General features: G+C 39.4%; 1 protein-coding gene across 1 annotated transcript in view; it reads right to left on the reverse strand.

Moving 5' to 3' along the window:
* The window catches only part of FAM98B (family with sequence similarity 98 member B), a 13,733-nt gene extending 3,168 nt beyond the window's left edge, over positions 1-10,565 (reverse strand). The window contains exons 1-8 of the mRNA XM_042870028.1: positions 10,444-10,565; positions 9,928-10,076; positions 9,119-9,253; positions 8,217-8,395; positions 4,948-5,028; positions 4,447-4,563; positions 2,269-2,436; positions 1-215 (exon numbers count right to left, since the gene is read on the reverse strand). The exon at positions 1-215 is cut by the window's left edge and continues 3,168 nt beyond it. Coding sequence (XP_042725962.1) covers positions 1-215; positions 2,269-2,436; positions 4,447-4,563; positions 4,948-5,028; positions 8,217-8,395; positions 9,119-9,253; positions 9,928-10,076; positions 10,444-10,508 — 1,109 coding nt within the window. The 5' untranslated portion in view covers positions 10,509-10,565. The remainder of the gene's footprint in view (positions 216-2,268; positions 2,437-4,446; positions 4,564-4,947; positions 5,029-8,216; positions 8,396-9,118; positions 9,254-9,927; positions 10,077-10,443) is intronic.
* Positions 10,566-17,455: the final 6,890 nt, after the last annotated feature.

A 17,455-nucleotide genomic window follows, 5' to 3' on the forward strand; every position in this document is an offset into this window, starting at 1 on the left:
CCCCCACCTCCAAAGCCACCCCCACCTCCAAAGCCACCCCCACCTCCTCCTCTACCCCCTCCCCCACCCCAGCCACCCCTCCCACCCCCACCTCCACCTCCCCAGCCACCTCTTCCACCACCTTCCTGTCTTTTTTGCCACGGAGGCATTTCAGGAGGAGGTGGTTCAATCTCTGTTGGTCTGCCTCCACGGTCAGGTACTCTCCCCATCAGAACCTATATTGAAAAACAGAGGGATGTAACAACTTGAAGGGACAGAGGGTAATTCTTTTTGGACAAAGACATGCTGCCTGCTCTTCAGAGGAAATAAGTTTCCTATCAGAGTGGAGCCTAATTGCTGAATTCCTATTTTCTTTCCTTCTAACTTGCCAGCAACGTGGCAAGAACTACAAAAGTGATCCCATTTCCCATCTGTAAAATTTAAGCAGTTACAGCTAGCTAGCTAATAACAGTGTTCTGAAATAGTTACAAAGAAAACTGCATGCCAAGTATTACAACAAAGTAGCATATAACTCAAATATATACATACACATGAAGATCACCGTGCTGTTTGCTCTTCTACTCTAATTTCAAAAACAGGTTCTAACCTAATCAGCCAGTAAAACCAAAAATTGGCAGACTGGCATGCAGCTCTTAAAAGTGACACTAGTTTACCTTACAATAGGAAGTAGTGAGGAAAAAGGCAGAACAGAAAAAAGGCACAACATGCTGCCATAACACTTTGAAGAAAAGAAAAAATGATCTTTGTGGATATTATCCAGTGTACAAAACAGAAGATTGTACTCGACTAAGCTTCACAAAATTTCAAGTTGAAGAATGAAGAGGTATTCAGGTATGTCTTTTTGTTGTAATTCCCAGATTTCCTAAACTTTTTGTATGATGAATGTTAACTGACACTTGAGTCAGTCCCAGGCACTCCAATCAAAGACCTCTTACAAAACAAACAAACGACCAACCCAACAAACACACAAAAAAAACAGAGGTCATACAATAATTAGAAAACTTCAGAATCTTCAGGATAAGAGCATATTAAAAAATAGCTAAGTGGGGCAACAAAACTTTAAGAAGTCTGTAAAACAGGATTAATAATAACTTGCCATTTGAATTATGAACCTAATGAAATTACTTGCAAGCTTTGAGGTTTTGAGTTTTTTTTTTTAAATACACAAGAAGGCAGTGCAATTTTTTCCTTTTTTTTTAATTACAGATTGCCAAATAAAATGTTACTTTGCAGAAAAAATGTCCCTTCTATAAAAACTTCTGTGATTTATAATATACCAATAAAGATGTTTGTTAACAAATAGAAATAAAGTCATGCATTTTAGTTCTGCATTACTATGCTTGGCATAATAAGCTGTAATGAACTGAACAATATAAACCTGACAACATGTAGTCAGGCATTATACCAGAAAGAATAACACATATCCCTAACTTGAGGTATGCAATTCCACTGAATTCAAGTAGTTATCTACACACACACACACACACACACACACACACAGACGCATGAACGCTTTTGTCAATACATACCCCTATACTGGGGGTTTATAACCCCAAAGTAAAACAAATAAAAAACAAAGCCAATTAATAATGAATCCAAATGTGTTAAGTACTCTATTTATCTACTAATCCTAACATGAAGTATAATAAGCCAGCTTGTGAGGCAGCCCTGAAGCACAACTTCCTCCTTTGCCCTATTTTAGCAAGTATGCTCTACTTGATCTCTAGTAGCTCTAAGGAATGTTAACAGTTGTCCAGTTAACACATCCTGTTTCTGTGTTGATTAAGCAAAAGAAAGAACTACTATTACTACTGTTTTATGTTGAATGAATGAAGTCTCCTTCCTATGATAATAAGGATCCCAAAACAAAAGGGTGATTCTTATCTTTATCTTGCTCTCAAACAGACCAATCAAGCTTTTATCGACCCTGAGAACTGACTAGAGTAGTCCTGTGTCCTGAGAATACTGTTTGAAAAGCACAACTCTGTAGGAAGGGAAAAGTAATTCTGAAGTCTGCCTACCTCCTCCATTGTACCCACTCATCTAGATGACTGTTTTCTATGATTGACTGTGTTATAAGGTAATAATACAAAAAAAAAAAAAAAAAAAGTTGTTGCATCGTTTACTGGAATGCTGCAAACTTTCCTTTTCTAAAGTACCGAGCATACCCATCTTTCAAAGAGGAATAAAAATCTTAAACACAGCGTAATCCCAAATTTTTGATAGGTCTGTAAAATCCTCTTATCATATCCCAGAAAGAAAAGTTACCTTGTTGATTGCGCAGACTGTATTCTCTCGTGTTGATCCACTACTTGTTCTTATGATCTTTGATAAATCCTCTCGAGCAGCAAGAAGGTGAGCTAACGTTACTGTTGACTTTGGAGATAACGCATAGCGCTTGGGCTGATAGATTCGTGCTATGTCATCTGTTTTTACCTAAATGATAAAAATCAAACATAACTTACGTGTGAGACATACATATAAACACACTTACTGTATGCAGGCTGTAAAACACACTTACTGAACAGGTCTCAGTAAGTTGCAGCGGCTGTGATGTCTGAAAAACTAGGTTAGCTTACAAAATACAGTGCCAGTTGTCACCAATTCTCTCCATATGGTGATGTACAAAATATGCTGGTGAAATTCAGATGGCTACAACAGAAACTCTCCTATCCATTGGCAGCAAACATTCTTTGATGCTTTCCAATATATGTAAGACTAAAATTTAGACTCCTCACTGTAAGAGAGGAAAGCAAGCTAGGAAGTGAAGTAAAAAAGGAAAATAACTTGCTTATTGGCTTTAAAAAAAACCATGAATATCAAAACATTTTGAATCACAAAAGCTTCTCTGGAGAAGTTCTAAATGAGTATTTCACAAGAAAAGTGAGGAGAAAAGGATTAAAAAATCATATGCAGTTTTTAATCAATATATAATAGAATCATTTTTGTAACTGCACACTACTTCGTATCAACAGTTTTTTTCTTTTGCAACAAGAAAGCGAATCTTACTATTTTAGAATCACCAAAAATCTCATTAAATTGTTATTCTTCTGTGAAAGTATTCGTCGTTTCAAATGTCATTTGAAATAACATCAGATGATTTAAAATTTTAGTCTAAGTTAGTATCAGCCAACATCAGCTACATCCTAGAAGTACACTCTACATTTGAAAATTTATAGCTGTATTGCCACAGCAACGAGAAGTTGCACACAGCATGAAATCTGACAACTTCAAGGTAAACGCCCTCTTTCTTCTTTTCCTGCATAAAAGAATTCATAACCCCAGCAGACACTGAAGTGAGCCGTTCAGAAACAGCAGTCTTTGACTCATGACTTTCAGTGGTACACAATGAGCTTCATAAAAAAGATTGTGTCTGCATGCGTCTATGCCAAATTTTGACACGGCTTTCAGACCTAACTTTCTACACAAATCTTGCATCTTCTCTTGAAAGAAAAGTTTATCCTGCAGCTCATGAGGAAAAATATCTCCCTTCTTTTCCTGCATGTATATTCATCATGTTACAAACTTTTAGCATCTTCTCTTCTGATGTTACTGGGTTGAAATAGTGTGTATTTCTAGGTCAGAAATATCAGACTGGGTTAAATCATTACTATTTTTTTTTAATATACAGAGTGCTAGGAAATCATAAAAATGAAATTACTGCCATTAGATATTAAGAAAAATTTCTTCTCAAACAGAGAGGTCAGGTGCTGGAATGGGATACCAAGGGAAGCTACCATCCCCGGAAGTGTTCAAGAAATGTTTAGATGCTGTACTGAGGGATGTGGTTTAGTAGGGAAATACTGGTGGTAGGTGGACAGTTGGACTGGATGGTCTTAGAGGTCTTTTCCAACCTTGGTGATTCTGTGATAACAAAACAATACCAGCAGACAAAATCCACAGCAGTGGTTTGGAAGTTTCAGCCATCTGAAAGAGCAGAAGTAATTGCGTGCTTTTCTCATACAAGCTCTTCAGCTGACCATTTGCTTATTCAGTTGTTTTGCATCCCAGATAGATTACAGTCACTGTAATAATCTCACTGACCTTGTGAGTTATCTATGTTAAGGCCCAGTGTTTGGCTTTCTCTTGCATTTCTAAGAGAAATGTTGAGGATTCCTCTTACTTTATTTCACTGGGGGCAGATGAATATAGGAAGAAAAAGGGAGGTGTGGACTTACAGTGAAAAACCCCCAACAGAGGATGCTAGAATTCCTATTTTTGGAGCTATAGACACTCACTCACAAAAGACAGCCTGTGCTGCTCAGTCAAATTCTTGCCCTTCCACAGCATCTAAGATTCAGATATTATAACCCAGGATGAGAAACTGCTTGAAAAGAAGACAGCAACAATGGAATTGTATTTACACAGTACGTGTATTTGCTAACAAGACCTACAAAATTGTACCAGACTCCCACCTACAGGAAGCAAAGAATGCAGCAAGCTTACCTTTGCTCTATCAGACCAGCCAAAAGACTGCACTGTCACATCTAGCCTCTTCATTAACATACGACGGCGACATTCGTATTCACTGCGAAGAGCATCATTGATTTTTTCCAATCTTTCCTGCAGTGTCACAGTACAAAAATCCAAATGTTCAATTCTATACAGGTATGTAAGTCAAATGAAATGCAACCCCGTTCAGCAAATAAGATGGCCATTCCCAGGTAACTTCTATAAACTACATAAAATTAGGGGTGCATCTGTGCAGTGCAGCAGCAGTCTGTAATTAAAAGTATTTTAAAAGTAAATACATGTATCAACACAAAAAAACATTAACAATTAGATACTTCCAGAATCAATGTTAGCGTTATTAACGCTTAGTAATTGAATGTTAATTACCAATAGTTAGAACAGTGACTGTAAAATGGACAGTCAGATAAAGCCATAAACATAAATTTCGACCATCCTGTGAAATACAGAAAAAAATTGAGTTGTTTTTATTCTTACCACTTGATCGGAATTCAGAGGTTTTGTTAGCAGTGATTTCCCCACGTGGTTTTTTTGAACTTTTGAGAGAATGTCCTTTATCTGAAACAAAACACATAACACAAATTATATTTACACTTACTTCACACAACCCATTCCAATCATAAGATCAAATACAGCACAAGAGTTTTATCAGACTCATAGAGATGCATCTTCTGTCTTATTATCTATTTAAAAGAAAATAAGAGTTCCTGAATACTTTTATTACATGACTCTTTCTGCAACCTTTGTTAACCAAAGTAAAGAGAACACATCTGTAATTTCATCCAGTGACCAGTATGTTCATCAAGCAACATTTAAGGAGGAACTGGGTTCACACACAAACTTTACAGCTTGTGACATGCTGCAACGCTCCTGAAACTCCATTAATACTTTATTCCCTCACTTGCATCAGCAGTACACTGAGTGCTCACCCTCCAAGTACAAGCTTTGCTGCCTTACAGTTACAGAATACATTGTCCAGCCTCGACCAACACAGCCATAAATAGAAGACTTTTGGTAAATATCTTGCTTGCAGGAAGACAGGAATACAACTGTCCTCTTGCATATATTCCCAAATATTATTTTCAAAGATAGTGTCTTCATATTTCAATTGAATTCTGTTCAAGTTAAGCAACATTCTAATATGCCATACCAAAATACAACGTGTGATCTGTCCAGCTATATCTGTTATATCTGTGATATAGCTGAACTATTCTCAGAACTATTCCCACAGCTGCTGACAGTGCTGAAGATGCTAGACAGAGGCAATAGCACACAAGTTGAAATGCTGCTTTCAAACTCTGCTTACTTTTTCCAATTCAATAAAAAATAGTAGATTTGTTTGTAAGTTTCTGTTACAAATTATCTAGTAATATTTAAGCATTAAGTAAGCATTAGCAGTGCAATTTTACACAGGATCCAATTAAATTAGAAGCAATAAAATGTTTGGAAAAATACATTGACATTTCTAGTGAATTTTTGTAAGGATCTAAAAAAGTAACAAATGGCACTGAAGAAAAATTCATGAAGCAAAGAAATTCAATTATTGACATCACCATTCTAACGCAGCCACATCTTGTAAGTGCACATACCCATCTGTGTGCTCTGACTGCAATGGAGAAGGTGAAGTAATTAATGAAAAAGACCGCTGTAAAAAATGTGAAGGGAAAAAGGTGATCAAAGAGGTAAAAATACTTGAAGTCCATGTAGACAAAGGCATGAAACATGGGCAAAGAATTACATTCAGTGGAGAAGCAGATCAGGCTCCAGGTGTGGAACCAGGTGATATTGTCCTGTTACTCCAAGAAAAGGAGAATGAGGTGTTCCAAAGGGATGGGAATGATTTGCATATGACGCACAAGATAGGACTTGTTGAAGCTCTGTGTGGATTCCAGTTCACATTTAAGTACCTTGATGGGCGTCAAATTGTGGTTAAATATCCTCCTGGAAAAGTAATTGAACCAGGTTGTGTCTGTGATTCTGTGATACTACTACCAAAATGAACTCTGAACCTGTTCCACATGAAACTAAAGGATGAAGGACAATGAAACATACAGTAGAAATTCTACGGCATCTCCTGAACAGTAGGAAAAAAATTCTTCTCTTGTAAGGGCCAGAAAGTTCAGAGCACAAATTACACTATTAATTTGTAGTAAAAGAAAATGAATGAACTAGTTTTGTCACATTTCTACACTGCGAAGTGAGTGCAAGTTGTATAAGTACAGCAGAGCTGATGGATCTGGAAAACACCAAAAAACAGCTCAAGGCAGTTTGGGAAGGTAGAAACAGAGAGAGAACACACTTTTAAGACTCACTTTAGCACTAATGAAACTGTAACTGTAACGTCCTGTGCACCAACTCAAGCATGTGATCCTAACTTATAGGAACTCCTGGACTTCACACAACATGGCAGACAAGAAACCCTATAACTCAAGAAAACCTTCTGGGCTCATAGGTGTGTAGGTGACAAGCTAACCCAGAAGGCCTGCTGCTGCAGAACTAGAGTCCTATTCCTTTACCTTGGCATGGAACTACACCTGTATCAAAGAAGAGATACAAAGCAGCCATCAAGGAAGGCCACTGGCCATAGCTGGAGCCTACAAAGCCCTCTGAATATAAACAGGGCTTACATCCATCTGGAGGAAAAATCAACAGTCCTAGGCAAGTGTTAGTTGATCAGCTGGAACTCTGTTGTTTTAATCCTCAGAAAATAGCACCAGAATTGTTTCTCCCCCATCCTCACAAAAATGTTTATTAGCAAGACTAGATTTAAACATTCCATTTGAGCTAAACAGATCAAGCACAGTGGCATTATGGGAATGCAGATGTTTTCACCACCTGGGTGCTTGTTCTTGTACATGAATCTATTAAAGGTTCTGCACTGCCGCACACGTAAGAATATCAGGCCCTCTCCACAAAACTTCCAGTCATTCACCAGCTCATTGAGCAAGGAGGAAGGAAGAAAATAATCACACAGAATCACAAGGTTGGAAAGGACCTACAAGATCATCTAGTCCAACTGTCCTCCTATCACCATTACTACCCTCTAAGCTACCAAACCACATCTTGTAGCACCTCATCCAGACACCTCTTGAACATTATTATATAAAAATGAGTAAACACAGGCAGCATTCATCTCTCACAGTTCTCAAGAAGGGACTAGTTCTCCCCAGGCATCAGGAAGGAACGAACAGTAAAACTTCTAACTACCTGACAGAGGAAATAAATTCTGCAATGAGAAAGACAAATATCACATCATCATCATTAAATGAGTTAGAATTTAGTGGGATATAACTGAAATACCTACACTGCAAGGTTTAAGTTTACATATTGACTGATCTGGTAATTTGGGCATTTTCACCCTATTTACAGCTAAGGAAACGGCACTAACAAATCAATACTTGCAGTTAAGATACTCATAAGTTAATGAGCAAAAATGTAAATTTTGGAAAACTTTATTAAATTTAACTACTTCTCAGAATACAGGTATATAAACTGTTATCAGACTAAGTCTTCTGCATTTAAATAGTAACACAAAACACAGAAGTGTTACTTCAACTCATGCCCTAAGTTTGCATGGCAAAGCATGGCTCACTACATACCTCACCCTCAGGAAGCCACTGAAATATTTCACTTCACAACTGAAACAGTTAAACACTAAGCAGTATAAAATGAATCATCCTGTTAGGCCCTTAACTAAGATGGATGCTTACAGGCATGAAAGTTAACAACAGAGAGAAAACCTGTACCTTTTGTTCCACATTGTTTAACAAAGGAGGAATATCGGATGAGGAGGAGTTTGGTAAGCCCAGTGCATCACAGATAGCTTGTACTTCTTGATTGATTTCGTTGTGCTTTTCCAAATGAGAGCTTTTACTTTTCTTGCTGTGCAGTATCTTTAAAGCTTGAAGTTCTGTACTTAGAAATACTATAGAGAAAAGCATCACAATGGCAAATTTAGAGGCATGACAAATTTTGTATCCATGTTCTTGTAAAACGAGATGGTGATAAAAGACCCTTTCTCAGTCCTCTCCTGACAGGTCAGCGTCAGTTTCCCATTTGTTACCTGAACTTTCATCTAGCTTTCTGTCTTCTGTCTGCACATCTTAACTACACATACTTGACTGCTAATACCCTTCCCCAGGCCAAGTTCCTTGGCTAATTTCATACTACCACACTGCTCCCTGCTGTTATTCCATTCTTCTTCCGTCAAATCTCAAGTGTTTGCCACCATCAGTTTCCCAATATAATTTTTCTGTACTCAATCTCAGCTGGTGCTGCTTAGCCCAGGTCTAGCTTAAACCTAGATGTTGCTCTCCTCAATCTTACTTTCAATCTCCCAATCATGCTGCATTTTTTTTCAAGCTGCCCCAAGACTTCTCAGAATCGAGAGAAGCAAGGCCTTAGTTTTGGCTAAGCTGGAACTGGATCAAGAAATTACCAGGAGGCCTCAGTAGGTTGAATAATACATCACAAAGAAATATTACTCTTGCCATTTTCATTCTTTCACAAGTTATCTGATGCATGCACAGGTAAGTTGTAGTGATTGTAGAGATACACTTAAAAACACATAAAGAAATATTTAAATTGTATCATAATTACAGAGCAGTCATATAAAATATTATAAGGGGGAAAAATGTTTTCAACTTACAGAGGAGTTTAAGGCAATCTTCTTTCTCTTTCAATCTGTCCTTTATGTCTCCAGATACAAGTGATGAATATGGGCAAGCCATTTCTCTCAGGAAGCCACTAATCTCAAGCTGGAAACTCTCTATATCTTTATCACCTGTAGAAATAAGTAAAGACCATTAATTGTTTTTCTTTTAATTTAATTTTCATTTTTTTTTTTTAATAGAAACCTCCAACTAAGATTTTATGATTTATACATTTAGATTGCAGTTTTCAACACCACTGACAAACACCACCTGCCACTCCAGTAACATTTTCTTTCTTCTTAAAGAGACAGACAACACTTTCAATATCAAAGGCAATATTGCATTCATGCTTTAAACAAGAAACTGATGCTATAGCAGTCTGAAACCATAATGCAAGTATTCAGAGTGAATCAGCAGCTCGCATCTAGCAGAGAGGCAGGAGCACTTACTCCTTCAGATCACAGGAATACTGCTGTCAAGCAAACAGCATATGCCACAAAGCAGTGGGCAACTGTCATTCATTTTGTGACGACCAAGTTCCAGGAGTTAAACTAACCTAATGACACCTATGTGCCCAGATGTATTGACAATGGCAGGTTATCTTCCCCCCCCCTCCCCTTTCTTCCTTTTGAAAGAATTTTCACCAGGTTAGACCTTAATCTAGCAGCTACATACATCAGGCTGTCTTTGGCTACCTCGTAGCTGCCTTCTAAATTTCAATATTAATTTTATTACTAGCTTAAATGTCAAGTGTGAATCCCCCAAACAAGTACTACATAGCTTCAATAAATTAACACTAATTTACCATCTGCTGACGTGATGCTTTCTTCCATGTCACCAAGTGACTTTATTTGGGAACCTAACCAAACACAGAGGTCAAAAAACTCCGGTGAAGACAATCCACTTTGTGCTGCTTTGTTCAGGGCTTCCTCCTCCAAGAGGGGACCCGCGTACCTGTACAGGGAGATAAGGCTTGATAATACGAACAAGGTTTAACAGAAAACGTGCGTACGTTTAAATACGCTGAGCGCTCCGTCACAGCGGAGGCGCCCACCAGCACACGGCCTCAGCGTTACAGGCAGGGCAGCCCCTGCACGGGCTCCCAGGCGAGGCAGGATGCCCCGCTCGGCCAGCGCTCCGCTCCGTCCCCAGCCGCGCGCAGCCCCCTCGCTCCAAGCACAGCAGCGGCGCCTCTCGGCCCCTCCGCACCGCCGCCGGAGTGGAGCAGGGCCGGCCGGGCCGCCGCTTCCTCCAGGAGCCTCCCGTCACCCCCAAGGCCTCGCCGCGAAAGGAGGGCCGCAGCCTCTCCCCCGTTACCTACCCCAGGGCCTCCAGCGCGTCCAAGATGTCGCACTCCATCTTCAGGCCAGGCTCCAGCTCCCTCATGCCGCCACAGCGGCTGCCGCCGCGCTGTGCCCGCTTCAAATCGGCCCCGCCGCAACCTGTGCCCGCCGCTGCGTTCCGCGGAGCCGCCAGGCCACGGTGCAACCTCCGCCAGATACGGCAGGTTGGGCAGCCCCGACACGCTGCTTCATCTGGGTTCCCAATTGAACCCCGGAACGTGTATCTGAGAGCAGGGAGTCTGGAAAGGAGACTCTTATTCCTGCTTAAACAACAAGCAATTTGTTACACATTGGGGGAGTTCAGTTTCCCCACACTGTCTGGCAGCGAGGAGCTTGCACTGAGTAGCATTAATATTAATAGCATATGCAAGATTTCAGGAGAGCGTCAAGAATGACGGAAGCCACAGAATTTTGTGGCATTGCCTGCTTTACGAGAAGAGCGGTTCAGGGGGGAATTTCCTTGCCCTTTTGTCTCCTCCTTGAGAAATGGACTCAATCCTAAAATAATTTTTATCTTTATTTCTCCCAAGGGTTCCATTTGCATGTGCTGTTTGAAATAGAACAAGGGTATTCCTGCAGCAACGAGAAAAAGTACTGTGAAGTTCACTCAGGAGTGGTGCAATCAGTGCATCGGTGTCCCATGTTGAAAGCAGTGTTTCATTAAGAAAACATTTCCGCTGAAGTGTTGAAGGCCTAGTTATGCCCTCTCCTATCTGCTGAAGCAGCAATAACATTATCATGCTTTCTTGCCTCTTCATTTTATACTTGAAACTCCAGGCTTTTGCCACACTCTCTCAGAATCATCTGCTCTTATTTGGGGTCTAAATAAACACCTAGTAAAGAGAGTAGGAAAGAAAAATATGTAGAAATAGTTTTCTTTCTCATTCTTTTCTGTAACCTTCATGCCATGCACACAGCAGAGTATATTAAGAAAAACAGAGAGCAACTGAAACTAACAATCTATCGAAAATATCAAAGGCAGTTTGATAATTGAAGAAATACTATGTGGTGCAAGTAGGTGGCAGCATTCTTCCATGGGTCTCTAAAATTTGTTGTCAGAAGTGTATTTTGCTTTCTAACTTTCCTGCATTATGTCAATATTACATGCATGAGGAAGAACAAGTCCAAATTTCGTAAACAACATCTTGAAACCTGCAAGTGAAAGATTTTTGGTTGTAACCTTATAGGCGTATTGCCTAACATCTGCTTACAACTTCGCCATTAATTCAATTCACAATTTTCTCTAAGTCCATTTATCCGTTTCCTATCCATTGGGAAGAAATACATGAAATGGTGATATAGCTGGCTAAAAATGCTTCATAACTGTTTACTTCTAAAGGATTGGGTTTTGCCCTTGCCACATGTTCTGTGAAATATGCAACCACCACCAACGTAGAAGGCCCCAGCATATGGCCATCACCCTCATGGGAAAGGCAGATGTGGCTTCTTGTTGTCAGTCCTGTCCTCAGAACCCTACATATTTGAAACCAGAACAAGGTTTTTGACAGGATTTCTTTCTCACTAGTCTGGCAGCTTGCCATCACTAGCAGCCAAGCACATTCTAGTGCTAGCATGTGAGTGGGCAGAAGCACACAGCTTGGGTTAGAAAATGGGGATGTCTGTATCAGGGCTGACCCGAATCCACCCAAACAGGTAGGAAATGGCATCTTAGGGTGTGCAGCAGCAACTGTCTACACCTCTCTTAAGTATACTGGAAAGCATCTTGAGCGGAAAGCCTAGTGAAGGCAGGAACTTGGGTCTCCTGCCAGTTTGTATTAAATCTCTACAATTACAAGGTGTCTATAATGTTATTTAAATTAGAAATATATTTCTAGTAAGCATAGTGACACTGGTCACAGATAAAGCAGCTGCATGTTTGGGAAGATTCCCTTGTTTTGTCCTTCTAAATTGTGGCCCAAGAATAAGAACCAGATATCTTGAATTTGAACGAGAGGGAGATGCTTCTATTTTAGTACAGAGAAGGTACAAAAATTCGAAGCGCTGAGAAACATGCAGCAAGCAATTATTGACCACTAGAGGGACTCAGAGGAGCAAAGAAGAAATAGAATATACCACATAGTAAACTATCCCTTCTCGCAAGAACTTACCTGCATACAGCATTGTGCTGTATATGCACAGTTTAGAAATGAAAACAGTATTTTGCACATGCCTAAGTCAATGTGAGAAACTTACATGAATGGAGCATAAAACAGATTAATAACAGGATTATGTTAAAATGAAGCAATATCTTTACTTTTTTATGCATCAGTTTAAATCGCCCAACTTCCACCTGTAAAATAGCACAAGCCTATTAGACAAGAGATAGATACTGTTCTACAGACTCAGTGACATCTAAACAACAGCAGTTGGCTACTTTCAAGCCCAATATTAAAATACTTTTGATCATTCAATAAACTCTTTCTCATTTTTAAGGATTATTTGCAAGTCCCCACCCAGGCCAGTATCACATTCATTAGATCACTGTAGAATCAGGCTGCAAAGGTGAAATTGGCCTGTATATAAATTACAGCAATCAATCTTGGAAGCAATGTAGATGTGAATGATACATCTAGTGACTACATAGAGTCTGAATGGGTTTGTACTGGGTACAAGAATCTCACCTGCCACTGCAAGAGCTGCCCTGCTTCAGCTGAAACTGCACTCACATTACATGCACACACATTACAAACATTTGATTTAGAAACCATTCTCCCAGACTAAACCAAGGCACCTGAAGTGGTGACTTGAAAGTTCCCAGTCCAAAATGAACTCCTGCTCAAAACTATCTATAATGAAAAATTCTGAAGAATGAAAGTCAATTTCTGGAAAGCGGATTGCTCTCAAAGTACTTTCCTGGGGCACACAACTGCACATCTGCTGAGGGAGAGCTCAGAAGCAGGCAGCCATCAGCACACTGCAGACTGCCTGCAACATAACTGAACATGCCTCTTTTTCCAGTACCTGTCTATGGAGGCGATGGCACTTCACTATCCACAAGGAGGGATAAAAATCAATAATGCACAGTCTAGCTCTGCAGTATTATAATGTTTGTTGCTTGTAGTTAAAGTTAATAAGATCTTTGTCATTTGCTTTAAAAGGAGTTGTTGTGCAACCTAAGGATTTTAGTGAGATGTTCCTATATCCTTCAGTATTGTTGACAACAAAACCCCATACCTTACAGACCCAGCATTCACATTTGTCTGCTCCCATTTTTTTTTTTCTGTGGTGCACTGCAAAAGAAGAGTTACGAATGTTGAAAGAACCAGTTTTTTATTGTTACATTTCTTCTTGCTTAAGTGGAATCTCATGTTGAATGTATACAACAACATGCCAAGAAAGGTGTTGAGCATAAGTAACCTGAGAAAACGGGAAGGCAAGTGACTCACAGAACTGACAGCATCTTTTGCCTCTTGTCAGGGCTGAATTTAACTGGCTTCTCACTATCAAGGTAGTAATTGCCTTGTGAAGACTACTTGCTTGTCATGCGTAGCATCTTCTAAGAGAAAGTGAGAGGCAATGCAATCTCTGGGTGCCCAGTGAACATATCTCTGCTGAAGACGGGGCTGAGTACTGCTTGTAATTTTGTAGGCATTATTCCATTATGAGCAAGACTGAAGCCCTGAACTGCTGCAACATATGCTATTAAGTGAGCAAAAGAAGACAGACCTGCACTAAGTCTGGCCTCTGCTGCAGCAAATGTTCAGCCTGGCAGGACAAAGCAATGAATATTCCAAGTTCATATTTCTCATTCTTTAAAAATAAACTGTGCCCATTTTGCTCTTCAGACCATATGGCATGAATCATTTCAGTGAAGCATTCATCACATCATGATTTACACTGACATTATTTCTTAGAAGTTAAGTGGTAGGGCTTCTCTGAGAAGAGCTGTGCGTATTGCAGTCTTTCTTTGTGGTTTCACTGCCTTCACTGAAAGGTATTTTTATTCGTCTTAGCTGGAAACTGGAATTACAGGAGTGAAAAACCAAGTGCAAAATGTTTCCATTTTTAGGTTTTCTGATGGAAAATTGATCTCCTCATGCTTGCACACAAACTTACCTTAATCTTTTATGCTCGTATATGATGTATTCACATGTTCCTGTTTGGCACCTAGCCTGACCACCTTCTAAGAAGGAATAACAGAAAAGTCCTAGGATAGTTCCCATGCATACCAATGAAATTAACATACAGTGAATATTTGAATGGATGAATAAGTGTGTGGCCAGGTGTGCGAGTTACCTGAGGAATCTGTAGGGTCAGAATCCTGCTATTGAGTGCCACAGCCTCAGGAGCACCAGCTGCCTGCAAAGATTTCTAAGAATGTGCACGTACCAAAATAAGTGAATAAGATCGGGCAAGCATAAAGACTTGCAAAAGGTCCCTTTTTCAGCTTAGGAATGTCATTATGTCATTTTTCCTCACTACCAGTTACTTTATTCTATGGATTTGCCATGGCTAAGTGAATTCTCTTGACTTTTTTTTTTTTATTATTATTTTTTAATCTTCCTTCTGAGGAGAGGAAAAGAAATTTTGTCTCTGGTAGGACAAGAAGATTTCTGTCCTTGTAACATGCAGTGGGAGCTTTGGAATAAAACTTAAATCTCTCCATACTTCAGGTGTAAAAAAACCAAAACAGTGTTATCGGGGTAGTAAAGATTGTAGACCAGAACTTCATGAAGTAATCATCATACTCTCCTCAACTGACACTGTCAGAGTACCTACTGTAGTTGAAAGAAAAGACAGGAAATGTGGGATAGCTATTAAAAATACTGGAATAGTTGACTTCTAAAAAAAAAAAATCCAGAAAAACAACAACAAAACAAATCAAAACATTATGAAGTGGCAAACACTGGGTCTTGAACATAGAGCAGAGTTTCAAAGCACGAGACATCCGTTCCACTGGGGCTTGAAACACAAGTCATACTTCACAATTTGCAGCAATACTGGTTTCTTAACATATTGAAATAAAGATTTTTAACAAGCTTCCATCTGTTAAGCCAGCAAGTTGGCTTGGTCTGATCATGCTTGCTGTTTTAATAAATAGCCAGCATCGTTTTTCAAACCACAGCTTTCAAATTATTTTGGAGAATTTCAACACGCACCAGTTGTGGGTAATCCTGACAGATTTACATTGCTTGTTCACCACAGTGAGGGCCCAACCTTGGGGGTGGTGTTTCAGAAGAAAGGGCTGCAGTGCCATTTGGAAAGGGTGGGCTCAGGAGTGACCTCAGGATAGCCACTTCCTGGACTAACAGCATCGCAAATGAGATGGAATTGGTCTCAAACAGGAAGGGAGTAAACTACTCAAGTCCGAAAGCAACTCCCTGTCTGGAAGGTGTGCTTGCCACAGAGAAAAAGCTACTCTGTTAGTATGGGGAAAAGGAACTGAGAGCATGTTTGTCTTCCCTCCTCCCCCTCCCCCTCCCACAAAATAAAAATGCCAACAAAAGAAGCGGGCAAGAAATAAAATTCTTGCCTTCTCCCCTTTAAAAGCAGGCACTTCCCTAGTTTAAATGCTTTAATGGTGCTACACAAGCAGTCTTCTGGAAGTCTGGTAGAGGAAAAGCTTAACCAAGCAAAACTAGAAGGCTACACTTCACATTCTTCAGCAGAAACTCTCTCCTAAGGAGGTAATTATGCTCCAAATCAGCGTGACTTGAGTGTTAATTATAATAGTCTTGTGACTCTGAGACACTAAGCAAGCTATGTACCTCTGTATGTGTTAACTTTGTTAGTAAAGATGTGTTGGTAATGGGCAAGTATTGATAATCATCTTCAGAGAAAACAGATATTCCCCCCCTAATTTATCTACCTAACATGATTATCCCAGCTCTCACAACCACACCAAATAGCCTTTCCTTTGTACTCACTGCATCTGAGAAAATTAATTCAATACCCTAATTTTTTTTTTTTTTTTTTTTTTATGGTTGACAGGCATCAAATTAATAGCCTGTTGTAATACTGCTCATTGAAAAATGGAAACTGGCAGTATTTGAGAGACCTATTCAATTTCATTCTGCTTGTGGATAATGTAACCAAAAGAATCTAAAGAGAGGCAGCAGGAGTTTCCAAGAGGGCGAGAGGAGGGATATTTAGGGTGTGTGTATGTATAGATATAAATATATATTTTGTCATTTTATATGTTAGTATTATAGGCAAAGTATCAGGAAAGTCAAAATGAATACATGTGCTCCATAGTAAAGCACTCACAAAGCCAAAGACAATTTATGATGGGGGAGGTGTTTAAGAAAAGATCAAGTTATTAAACACTGATAGTTAAAATGATACACCAGCTAGGAAGGCTGAGCATGTTCCTTTACGTCACTTGCCTCCAAAGCTTTGAGCGTGAGGAATTTCCAAAATAGAAGAGGTAAGCATTGAGATTGTAGGTTCAAACCCACACTACATTTTCTTTCAGAATCACCACCACCACAAGAACAGCAGAATTGTTTTATTGTCAATTCACTAATTTCTTTATTTCCTCATCCAAGCACCTCAGTTTCTCAAGTATGCTCCCCTGGGGTGTTTGATCCAGACTTTTTCTTGTCCCCATCTCACTTCCTCTGACAAATTTCAAGGGAACTATTACAACTCTTGGGAAGTGATAAGGGTACAGTGACGTGGTTGCTTAAATAATTGAATCTACATGAAGCAGCTGAGTTGACACAGCTGAAGTAAAAAATATGAAATTAAAGATACATGAAACATTTGAGCCCAGATGACAGAGTTCTGGCATTAGGACCAACTAAGAAATATATAGTGTGGTCTTCTATTTAAGTAGAAAAAAAAATGAATACACATGCATGTACATATATGTATGTGTAAAAGCAAGTGACTAACTTATGTTTGGAGATAGATTTTGGTTCTAAGGCTCTCTTTTAGACGATTCACCTGTGTATTGCTTCTGTTAATAGTTCCTAACCTAGTTCTAAAGGATTCTCCTAGGAAAAGAAATGAGGTATTTTTAGAGGGCTTATTTTGCCTTGGGGGGGG

The sequence above is a fragment of the Lagopus leucura genome, unplaced genomic scaffold (genome assembly GCF_019238085.1).
Source record: "Lagopus leucura isolate 7727_CA_CO unplaced genomic scaffold, USGS_WTPT01 Super-Scaffold_1, whole genome shotgun sequence".
In the NCBI taxonomy this organism is placed as follows: Eukaryota; Metazoa; Chordata; class Aves; order Galliformes; family Phasianidae; genus Lagopus; species Lagopus leucura.